Consider the following 12,912-nt stretch of genomic DNA (forward strand, 5'->3'; position numbering starts at 1 on the left):
TGAGACCACCAAACAGTTACCATTACCTTTTTATTGGTAAGTTTTGCTTTAGGACACTGTTGTGGCATTTGACCTGGGGTCAGCCATTGCATTTTTCTTTTCCGGTTATCATAAAGAATCCACTTTTCATCACATGTTACAATTCGATTCAATATTCCTTCATTTCTGTACCGGTTCAACAAGGCAACACAAGTTTCAACACGCGTTTCTTTCTGCAGATCAGTCAAATCATGAGGCACCCATTTTTCGTATTTTTTTATTTTATTGATTTGACGCAAGTGAGTCAATATTGTGGGTAAGGTAACGTTAAACCATGCCGCTAATTCCTGGGTAGTTTGACTAGGATCGGCTTCCACTATCTCTCTTAATTCATCGTTATTCACCTGTGTGGGCGGTCTTCCTCGTGGCTCGTTCTTTAAGTCGAAATTTCCATCACGAAAGCGTTTAAACCAAAATCGCACGGTGCGTTCATTAGTAGACCCCTCTCCAAACGCAGCATTGATATTGCGGGCTGTTTCTGCCGCGTTAGTTCCGCGTCGGAACTCGTATTCAAAAATCACTCGAATTTTCGCAGTATCCATCTTTCTTGTCTAAATTGAATAACAAAAACAATTGAAAGTCGATATTCAAATGATTCAAATTTAAAAAAAAAAATCACAGAAACCATTTGAAAAAAGTTTCATTCGAAAACCTCAAACCATGAAGATTCTATGAAAATTCAAAGAACCTATTGCAATAAAACGGCAATTTCATACTTTAACCCCATAAAAATGGATCTTCATGCGTGAACAGCCAGCCTTAGAGGTGGATGATTTTCTTCAAAATTAAATGGTTATTATAAAATTAAATCCTTCCAATAAAAAAGAATCATCAAAATCAGTTTACAAATGCCGGAGTTATCGCGCAACATATACTACAAAAAAAAACATGCGGTCGAATTGAGCACCTCCTCCTTTTTTTGAAGTCGGTTAATAAAGGCATCTCCACTGCATAGAACGCGTGGCAGTTCTAATTGCATTTTGAATATGTTAGTGTAAAGTTGGAAGAGCCTATGCTCAGTGTCGACTTTACTTATTGTACAGAGTATGAGGCGCAGACAGGTACAGAGTCTCAGGCTCAACTCACACTGGTGCAGAGTCGAAGAGTCTCAGGCTCAACTCACACTGGTGCAGAGTCGAAGAGTCGCGACGTGTCCTGTTTTTAAACCACAACGCATGGCGACGCGCGTCGTCGCGCCCGGATCACAGTGTGGTCGGCGTCTGACGCGTCACTGTCGATTCCATATTTACATGACACAAATTTCTACCTTAATACTGGGAAAACAGAGATGAATATGCTATAGGCGGAAAACATGACGCGTCGCGACGCGACTCTACGCCAGTGTGAGTTCAGCCTTATGAAGCGCCGAACGCCGCTCGCGACGCAAGCGAAGTAAAAGGGCTGTTGCTTCCCAACGTCATTTATAATTGCACCATTTGCATCTGAACTTCACTGGGAAAAAAACTCGATAATTCGATCACTGGGAAAAATGTAACTAAATATTTCATTTTGATCGCGTACGTACTATTGTCCATTTCTCATAGGATAGGTACGGTGACATTTGAATTTGAAATTTCGAAGGATGTAGTGACGTAGAATTGAATGAAAAAAGAATCAATTTAGGGACAATAATTTAAGAACAAAATAAGAAGGATTCGATTATGTTATTAAGTTACTAAAAAAACTACAACAAAAAAAATTACAATAACCAAACAAAAAGTCAACAACAACACATATCAACAGCAAAGAAACGAAGTTAGAGTAATTACTCCAAAACTATTATGCAAAAAAAAAAGAAATCGACCCGCATACAATTTGTATGCATTCGTATTGAAGCGAGGCGATTATACACAGTAGCCGATTCAATTTATCGATTCTATGGTGTCAATCTTTTAACTGCCTCCGTGGCCGAACGGTTACGGGTAAAGCCTACATTTATTTCTCTCGTGAGTTTGGGTGTAATTTGTGGTTGTCTATGTGTGTGTCCATGGCACCCGCGACCCAGGGTTTCCCTATTGCGGGGCTATGTTGAGTGTGTACGTTATTATGTTAATTCTATAGAAAACTATTTCATTTTACACATCAAATAGTTGAAGGCATTTTTTATAATCTTCGTCACTATATCTACTTAATTACTGTAATTCTTACTGAAAATTACAACTCCAACAAATATTGTTGGTTTATGGTATATTATAACAAAATTACTATTTGTTTTAGTTAGCTAGTTGAGAGAATAGTTAAAAATCTAATAAGTATGCATGCAACGTAAAAGATTTAAATGTCCCAGGACTCATCCTATGTGAAATGGACTATAGAAGGCGCGAGGGTATTGATTGCACCCGGTTGCAACATGGGCTAATGTCGGCGCTGCCCATGCTTGAGAGCATGTCATTGGCGTGCTGGTGCTGCCAAGTCAATAATAATAAGTAAAAATATACCTATAATGTATAACAGATTAACTTATAACATCAAGAAATTGAAATGTAGAAATTTCTGAACATATTTTTTTTTCTTCAAACAGCCAATTCGTCGCTAAACAGTCATATATATAGGAAAAAATAAGGACATGTTTGCGATAAAAAAAACCAGGTCAGTTTTCCACACATTGTCCCTGTGATCACGGATTGTCAGTTTGAGCCTATAGTACGCCGCGGTTCGTTCTTAAACATGTATTATTACAAAATACATAAATGAATTTTCACGCCAATAGGTACGTAATCACACGTAATCTAATCAAACAATTTCCTGACGATGGCGTCCTTCATACCTAAGTGGAGCTGATGAACTAAGTTAATTTACAACACCACATCCGTCCAATTAGGCCATAGTTAACTTCCTTTGAAACTATTAACTCCTGATGAGTTATAATCGACCATGCGCTTTATTATATGTATGTATCTTATTGTACCAACACATATATTATATTTATATTATATTTATATTCTATGAAAGGGTTTTCCTTAGCATATTTATACACCCTCCTTACTATAACGTATTCGATATTTTCAGCGAAATTGAGTTAGTAACATATCTGGGGGCATACCATAACCTTTCTTCTTCTTCATCTTATTTCAATGTAAGCTTAAAGTAAGCTTATTATAATATTACTCATATTCGTACCATAACAAACCTGTCAACCAAGTAATGTATTATAGCTAAAGTGATTAAAAGTACGAATGATTTCCCAATATTGTCTATTTCTTACTAAAAATAGGAAAGGAATAACGCTATATGAACTATTATATATATATTTATTTTTTGATGTTCCGAAACGTCTTATCGCAGTATATGTTTAAGTACTTAATGTTATAAAATTTACATTCAGAGAATTTTAACTTTTAAAAAAAGAAACGTATGTAATAATAAAATCTGTTCAAATTACGTTGTTATCAATTATTTTTCCTCATTTTCATGAAAAAAATAAATAAAACAATCTAAGGCTTGATAGTCACGTTGTGTATTTGGAATTATAGTCTGGTGTCAACATCGCATATTTTTATTTACCGAGAAATGATTTCCAATGTACGGACAACGGCACACCAGACTACACCTTTTTGTACGAAAATCGCCTCCAGTGCAACGGAACAAGATACGTCAATGTATGGCTTGTTGTGCTGGCGTGTGTACTATTAAATAAAAAAATAAACAAAATATTGAAGAGATTTATGTATAGTACGAACTGAGTGAATGAATAGTCACAAAGATGCCAATAAAACATCATAGTATAACTGCCTCCGTGGCCGAACGGTTACCATGCCGAACTTCCACGCAGAGGTCCCAAGTTCGATTCCCGGGCCGGGAGAAATAGTTGTATGGTACAATTATTTCTCTCGTGAGTTTGGGTGTAATTTGTGCTTGTCTATGGCACCCGCGACACAAGGTTTCCCTATGTTGAGTGTGTGCGTTATAAAAAAAAATAGTTTTAAAATTATAATAAGCTTACTTTAAGCGCATCATGGTACGAAAAGTCAACGTAAAGTTAAAGTAATATTGTTTTAAGAGGTTGTGGTAGGCCGTCTGGAATCAACAAAACAAGATCTACAACCCCCTATAAGCGGTTTTTTGTATTTTATTTACTTTCAGTTTTATTGTTAAGACAAACCAACATACATTTTTAAAGAAAAAATCTTTAGGTACCAATCAGTGGCAGTACAGCTCCTTGTGAAAGAGTTAGTTCAGGGAAGTACTGCCACCTTACCTATTTCTGCCGCCAAGCAGTAATGTAAACATTACTGTGTTCCGGGTTTGAAGGGTAAGGGTGCTGGTGAAATTATGGGCACATGGGACTTGTCAACTTATGTCTCAGGGTGTCGGGCGCAGTGGCAGTGCCCCTCAGCACCTGGCACTGCAATTGTTATGGACAGGCGTGAATTTACCACCAGGCGCACGACTTGTTCGTCCCGTCACTTGATGTGATAAAAAAAATCTCAAAAACTCATCGAAATGCAAATGCGATAGTTATGACATGGAGGGCAGTACAGCTACTTGATTGCCATAAACATGACTAATTCTACAATTAAGGCTAAGGACATCATCTTATCCGAATGAAAGCTTATGTTAGCTTTGCTGTATAATAAAGTAAGCTGGTGGTTTCAAAATCGCTAGTCCCTTTATATATTATCGCACCTCCGGTAAAACACAGACTTAACTGCAAAAAAATGTGATCCCAAACTACTCAAAAATGCAATTTATACGGAAAAACGGAGACGCATTATACATTGCTTCATTTTTTTGTATTGAAATAGTATAACATTTAAGAGCTCTTAAAATGTGCTTAGTAGCCCTAAAGTCAAAACTTTTTATATTTACGATATTTAACGGCTTCTATGTAGTTTCAGACTGTCTGAGACACTGCCACTGCAAGTACTTAGTTAATGGTTATATACAGGGTGGAAATTTGTAATGCCACTTGGAAGGAAAGTACGTTAAATACTGGAGATAGAAATTTTTACTTAAATAAAGGAAACATTCCTTTATTTTTAAAAAGAAATATAATACTGCATTCAAAGATTTTCCAAAATTGCTAGCCACACGCGGGAATCGAACCCGCTAAAATCTTCAAAAAAATGCACCCTGCACTTTTATTAAATCAATCGATAGGGTCAATTATGAGGATGAAATCTCTCTTACAAACCATGAAATCGCGAGTTATAAATTCAATGGGTCAAGTTAAAGCACTTTTACTCAAAGGTCCATCAGATTACTTGTTAATTATCGTTGACGTCATTTATCCATTAAAATGACGAAGTACTATTTAGATAAGAAGATTGCAATTTGCACGTTTTTTTTGTTATGCAGACTCTTTGGTCAGTAGCATGAGGTAATTTAAATATGGAATGTTTCATTTCAAAATGGAGCTCATTTCGAGCAACTAATTAGTTATATTACAATTTTTTTCGTTTTATTAAAATACGTTAAGATTTCATGGTTTTTTTTCATTTAATTAACCAATTTTGTGAGAGATTTTATTCCTATAATTAACCCTATCGATCGATGCAATAAAAGTGCAGGGTGTATTTTTTTCAGATTAAAGCGGGTTCGATTCCCGCGTCTTGCTAGAAATTTTCGAAAATCTATGAATGCAGTTTTATTTCTTTTAAAAAATAAAGGAATGTTTCCTTTAAGTAAAAATTTCTATCTCCAGTATTTAGAGTACTTTCCCTTCAGGTGGCATTACAAATTTCCACCCGGTATATTATGAATAGCAGACTATGTATCACTAATTGTTAATATTTTGTAAAATTATAATTTATGTTAACATATAAATATATGAATAATGTATATTAATAATAAATATTAAAAACAAGAATATGTTATCTATATTATTTAAATTGTAAGTGTAGTTTTTCTACGCCCTTTCAGAGTATCACATGTATGTATCTATACTGGCCTCGTAACGAAAAAAGGCGCAACTATGCGTACTTTACGCAGCAGTTGTGCCTTTTTCGTTCCGAGGGCAGTATAACAGTCGTAAGTTTGTACCATACACGTAAAATAAAATAAATATGAATATGTAAAACAAATCGCAGTGTAGTTAGTATATTACAATAATAAATGTGCCATACATCCATACTAATTCAAAGTCAAAGAATTTCACTATTACTTTTACTTTTACTATTAGTCAAACAATATGTTGTATATTTGTGCCTACCAAGCAAAACGATTGCAGCAACAATAGTAATGAGGTAGCAATAATTTTAATGAATTTCATCATATTACTACATGTATGTAACGGTATCAGCTATGTTTATTATTATTGATTCCCAAGTATGGCAGAACACACAATAGCTAGCGATTTTTTTTTCCCAGGAATGCTTTTGAAGGAGCTTTACTGCTACTAAATGAGCCATTAAAAAAGTGCGTAAGCTAAAACTATGAATTTAAATTGGTGAACATATTTGAAAACAAAATCAAAATTAGACTTCTTTATTTGACATTCAGATAGCGGGAGTAAGAAAGGGCAAAAGGTACTCATTTCTGACGTCACACGTGTGCATCTCTATAATGTATATGCTATTACTTACTACTTTTATTATTGTTATTTAAGTCGAATATGTATAATTTAATTGGAAATTTGAATTTGTAAGTAGCTGGCACGGCAGTCAATTTGACTCCTATTGTAGTGCATGTTAACTAGAAGCAACTTCACAAGTAAAGCATCTCCCTGACACTAACTGCAATCGTTAATATCTCTGATGTTTAGTTCTGATAACAAAAATTAAACTTCATGTCCATTATCAGCACACAAGTACTAAACAAGTTGTAAGACCATACGCGATAATCCCTCACCTTGATAACCTTGTGCACTACAGCCAATGAAAGCAGTTATGTTAGCGATTATACTAGGAGAGAAAGTACAGTTGCTAGTCAATTAAATATACACAATTTATTGTAAATTGTTCCGGAAAACTGTTGTTTTATTCACCAATTAAAATTAAAATAAAAGAGCCTTGAACACAAAAAAATGTTTTTGTTTATTCTAATAGCACTCAAAACTTGCCAAGTGGTAAAATAGAACTAAATACTAAGTTTTATCGTCATTGACGAACGTTTTAAAGATAGGAAAATTCAAAAAATCGAGGATATTGGTTTGAGTACAAAAAATATTGTTATGTTATATAATAAAATATTGTTATATGTTATTATTTTAAGTTTAAACTGGTAAAACACAATGAATGAAAAGTAAAAAAAAAATAAAAAACCATTTTTAGAGATACACCCAAAAATAAATGGATATAATAAAAAAAATTGTTTTTTAATTTTGGCACTGAATAAATACTATCGATCTCACAAAACAAATAAAAAAATATTGCTCCATCGTCGATCTCATCGTCACTTTCTATCAGTTGTGATGGAGGTCAAATGCGCACTTATTTTTTTAATAAAAAAAAGAGGAAATGTTTAGATATATATATATATATATATATATATATATATATAGGTATTTCAATGAAAGGAATAATGTATTTTATTACCGAATACAAATTTTAGATGTATACGTTCATATTCATCATCAATCCATCAGAGATCAAAGACGTAACATTGTGGGTTACATTCATCATTTTAATGCGTCAATTAATAAAACACTATTGATTCAGTAATCTTAACTATACACAATTTAATTTGTTGAATGAGGTTTATGAGAACTCGTCAATTAAGTAAGTCAATTTAAATGATATCTCCGATGATACAAATCCGCATTTGATTAATGTAACAACCTCTTCGGTCGCATAGCCACCGAATTAAATAAGTAATGACCACAAAAATATTAAGGGAAAATTATTAGTCTGTACTTAGGAGTACAATTTTTGGGAAATTTTATACAAATGGCACTTCTTGTAAGGTCACCTTGAATGTATCAAGATTTTAATGTTAACTTTCAGTTGACCTATATGAATTTGATGTCCATTTCCCAAGGTAACGAGATAATAAAAAACCACTATAATACTATCTTAATGGGTAAAAAATAAGAATCTTACCGCATCATCGATCTGTCTAATCTCGGCGAGGACATCTTCAAACAAAATATCAGCTTCACGCGGAGAACAAAGGTTACTGAGCAATTCACTGAACCTCTCCACTTTAGGCACGCACACGACCCCTAGTAACCCACTCCCTTCTTCGCTCTTCACAACTTTTGGCACTTCACTATTTTTCACAATAACTTTGTTAACATCTACATCTTCATCGGGAATGTAATCTTTGTGACTATGATTGAGCTTTACGTTGTCAGGAACAGTCTCAATTGGAACGTAATTTTTTAAGAAATCGCTATCAGCAACCACATCCTTAAACAAATCTTCAAATGTCTCAGTCTCTAAACTACCAGAATTACATTTGTCTCCTAAAATCTCATTGAACAACTCTTCACTACTATCTGATATCAAAGGCCTTTCCTCCTCCTTCACACTGTTAGCTATCTTCGGAGAATTTGTCAGCTTTATTACGTCTAATTTGGAACTTGACTTCTCGTCGACTTTCCCCTTAGTACTAACTAAAAAATTAGTTTTGTCTTTTTCTAAAATGTTTTTATTAATGGAATGTTTAGGTTTCGATCTAATAGCACCATACTCCTTTTCAGGGAAGCACGTCGTCGACACACTCTTCAGATTTTCTTTCTCATGACTTTGTTTTCGATTTGTGACCGACTTTGTCTTATCCCTATCTAAGACCTTGGAGCTTTTGGGTTTATAGGTCTTATCATCTTCTAAAGACTGAACTGAAGAGCTTATGTTTGATTTTCTAAGGGCAAGAGATGAATCCGAGTGGTTGGCAGCAGCAGCTCTTAGTCTAGAAGTTCGTGTAGTCCTAATAGGCACTGACGTTGAAGCGGTGTTGAGGTTGAGCTCGGACGAAGACTTTAGATCGGCGACGGTGTCCACTGGAGAGGTGCGTTCCACAGCTTTGCGGCCTCGCCTGGAATTCATAAAAATAAGAAAATCAAGATCCAATCTGACTTTTAAAAAGTTATACGAAATTAAAAGAAAATAATCTACGAAAATTCAAAAATTTACCTTTAAGCCTAAAATGCGTATCAGTTATCACGACTCTTGCAGGCATGTCTTTTTAGTAACCTTTTCTCAGTTTACAACGTGTTTATGCAAGTGTGCTAGCTGAAGTCTAGTGTACTTTATCATTTAGGCAATAAAAACAGGCTACTCACCTATCAGTGACGTTAGACGAAAACAACGTCGCTGTCCTAGCCATAAGCTGCTTTCTTCTCTCCTCTTTATACTTGGCCACCCTGGCCGCTCGGCCATCGTCTTGAGACTGGCTCATAGTTTTCAGATGTCACGTACGCCAGCGGTTTTCAATCTTTCTACGAGCTTGAGCGTGGTTCTTATAACTAGTGTTGATCTTGTCTAGCATGGCTGCATTAAGCGTTCCCTAGGGCGGAATAGTTGGCAGTGATAACCACAGGCTAAGGCAGAAGGTGAGGCGTGTCGTATCCTGGAATTAAGAGAAGGGCACATTTAAGAACATTGAACTCAGCATCAAAACAAAGAAGTCAAGGGGACGTACGTGAATCCAATAATAATAATCGCTTATTCAACTTTGAACCGTTAAACGCGCTCGATAAAACGTGACCCATTACCAGATGCGTAATGCGAGAGCGGCGAGAAGGTCGATGGCAATCTAAGAACAGAAACAATGATGTTTAATTTATCGACACTCGACGAAGAGTTGCGTTTCGAGTGAGACGTCAATTCTTTGTTCTATTGTTCGAAACTCCATGTAAAGCTTGGGAAAGGTACGGATTGTTGCTCAAAGGTGTATGTTATGTATTCGAACAAAGTCGCTTATAGATAGAGCAATAGGAACAAAACAGTACCCGTCACAGCAAAGATATCAGACAGCTTCCGCATGTATTCTCAATTTTCATAGATGATCGATACGTTTATTACGCGGTAATTTTCAGTTTCATCATGTTGAATGTGCCATAAAAATTAATCGGTTGCAACACTCGCAGGTAATAATTAAATAAGTAATACTGGTTTATATATATAACTCTGACTGACTTTGCAAAGTTGAAAATATGTGAGGAATTGAGGATGTCAGTCAGTTTTCAAAATATGTTTACGATTCCCGTTTAATTCGTAAACGATGAATTATCGCTTGCATCCTACCGGAAACAACGATGATTGACAAATTCCTTTCGATAAGTGACTAACGAAGGCGAACGATTTTAATTTCTAGAACATTCAGTTCAGTCCTTAATGATGTGGTTAGATATATTAATAATATTTTTTTCTATGTACTAACATACGCTCCAGAATCCAATGGACAAAGGGCGTTGTAAACACATAATTTATATTGTAAATAATGATGGAATCGTATTCGTAGTAAAACAATGGCACTCCTGCATATTATCAAATACACAAATGCATAATATCTAGTTACGGTGTAATATCCTCGACACATGAAACGAAATGATTCATTTTTCGAGATATGTACTACACGTGTCTTAAAAAGATAACATTTTACAATTACTATTTGAATAACTTGAACTATACATATACATTATAATAACATACAATTTCGTAATACATGATTACGTATATTTTCCATTGAGATACTATTACGAGTCCACAAGTCTACAGGTGTAAAACCACTCAAGCGAGAAAGCACGTTGCAGTACAACCTTGTAAAGCCTTACCACGTCTATGCGACAGTCTAATTGACATTAATATTGTACTAATATTCCGTAGTCACTCGTCTAGAAGAGATATCGACTATTTTTATTGCTGACAGAAACATTGAGCTAAGTGAGAATTGCATAGCTAACTTGAATAGTTATTTATATAACAACGAATAGTTATACAAAAACGTTGAAATAATAACATAACTTATACACAAAACTTGATAAGGTTACAGTCTTTACTTAAACAAAATACATTAGCTAGGAAATCATTATTAATAACCAAGAAACAAAATGTCATAATGTATTATTGAAAAAAATATTTCTTAACAGCGTGATAAACAAGGCGTAGCCATGAAAGAGTAATTCAATGATAAATATGATGTAATTGACAATTAAATTCTGGGGTTTGTTATTAAATATTATTTTCAGCTTTATGAAAAAGAAAAAAACTGTGATTTTTTATAAAGTTTTTTTTTATAATATCAAGTGACGGGACGAACAAGTTGTGCGCCTGATGGTAAGCTACACGCCTGTTCCTAACAATTGCAGTGTCACTCAGAGCTTTAAATTGCAAAGATCTGAGGGGCACTGCCACTGTGGCCTTCATCCTGAGACATAAGTTGACATGTCCCATTTGCCTGTAATTTCACCAGCACCCTTACCCTTCAAAATCGGAACACAAATGCTGACATTACTGCTTGGCGGCAGAAATAAGCCAGGTGGCAGTATTTCCCTGAACGAACTCATTCACAAGGAGCTCTACTGCTACTAAAAAAAGAAATGCTGAAGTCCTGGAGTTCCAACAAACTTTCAATATACCAATCTCTGTGTTATTTTGTAATTTAACTAAAATACACAGCTGGCGTAGGGCAGTGTAATTCTCTTCTTGAAAATGTTCATATCTTCCAAAGTTTGTCGAAGTAAATCCCAACTTGAATATTTTAATAAAGTTTACGAACTTTCCGATGTTTTTATAGTTAAAGTAGCATCTGCTGGAACCTTATTTGTATTGGAAATTTATATCGAATTCGTGAATTTCTTAAACAATATCAGAACATGCGAAAGATAAAACCAGCGAGTGATTGCGTCAAGTCACTGTCAAATTTTCAACTTACATAAAATACATTTCGTAAGAACATACCGATTTCCAAAGAAAAAAGCTTATTATGTCAGAGAAATTAAGATTGCAGACATTTTGATCTACTCCGCAGTACCACGAAAATTTTAGATTAAGTCCAGAGCCAAGTTTGTACAACAGAGTAATTTCACGAGATAAATGCAAAACTCTTAAGAGCGCGATCTTATCTGGAATGTTTTGGAAGTCTTGCTAGATACAGTTAAATACAGGAATTTGATACAGTTGGCTCACAACAGTTTTCTTTCGTTTCTGTATTTACGAACGGAAGTTTTCTTCGAACGTCATCTTGTTTGCGGAGTTACATTAAATTTTTAGTCCAAAAATGTTCATAGCGTAGGCTATCGCTTATACAAAGAGTCAGATGGAGGAGGAGGCTACAGCAGTGATTATTTCAACGCACTAGGTTCTAAGAGCCCGCTTTTTATTCAACATCTAGTGGAGTCATTTGGCTGTCATAGCTAACACCATCATGATTAAATTAGCCTTCAAATAAAAAAAACCGGTTTGAGACAAGCCATCCACTGGGAATAAATGCATCCGTTTGGAAGCTACGATGTCACAGACACACAGAAACACAGACAAAGGCTTCAAACTTATAACTTTTTTTCTATAATAGCAATTGACAGAACGAACAAATCGTGCGCCTGGTGGTAAGCGACACGCCTATTCATAACAGTTGCAGTGCCATTCAGAGCTTTAAATCGCAAAGATCTTATGGGCTCTTCCACTGCGCCCGTCACCCTGAGACATAAGTTGACAAGTCCCATGTGCCTGTAATTTCACCAGCACAGCTTCCTTCTTTTTGCGTCAGAGGTTTAAAAAAAATTGAAACGCATGTAAAGACTTATACGTGAAAAGTATCATCATCAACATCGTCATCGACTGATGTCCAGTAGGACCTAGGCCTACTCCAAAGATCGCCACTACGACCGTTCTTGCGCTGCCTTCATCCAGCGGATTGCCGCAACATTCATCAGGTCATCGGCCCACCTTGTGAGTGAAAAGTATAACAAAAAGTAAAAGTATAACACGCAAATGTTCGCAGCGTTTCCTAAAGATACGTTCTGGTAAATAGTGGTAAGAAAAAGAACAA

The 12,912-nt window shown here is 35.3% G+C and overlaps 1 protein-coding gene across 3 annotated transcripts in view; it reads right to left on the bottom strand.

Annotated features, from left to right (window-relative positions):
* The window catches only part of LOC113228083, a 322,064-nt gene that overhangs the window by 289,730 nt on the left and 19,422 nt on the right, over window positions 1-12,912 (bottom strand). For all 3 annotated transcript variants that reach the window (XM_026461228.1, XM_026461227.1, XM_026461229.1), the window contains exons 2-3: window positions 9,203-9,489; window positions 8,019-8,955 (exon numbers count right to left, since the gene is read on the bottom strand). In XM_026461228.1, the coding sequence (XP_026317013.1) occupies window positions 8,019-8,955; window positions 9,203-9,318 (1,053 nt within the window). In that variant the 5' untranslated portion in view covers window positions 9,319-9,489. The remainder of the gene's footprint in view (window positions 1-8,018; window positions 8,956-9,202; window positions 9,490-12,912) is intronic.

This window comes from Hyposmocoma kahamanoa, unplaced genomic scaffold (assembly GCF_003589595.1).
Source record: "Hyposmocoma kahamanoa isolate Upper Pololo Valley unplaced genomic scaffold, ASM358959v1 220, whole genome shotgun sequence".
NCBI lineage: Eukaryota > Metazoa > Arthropoda > Insecta > Lepidoptera > Cosmopterigidae > Hyposmocoma > Hyposmocoma kahamanoa.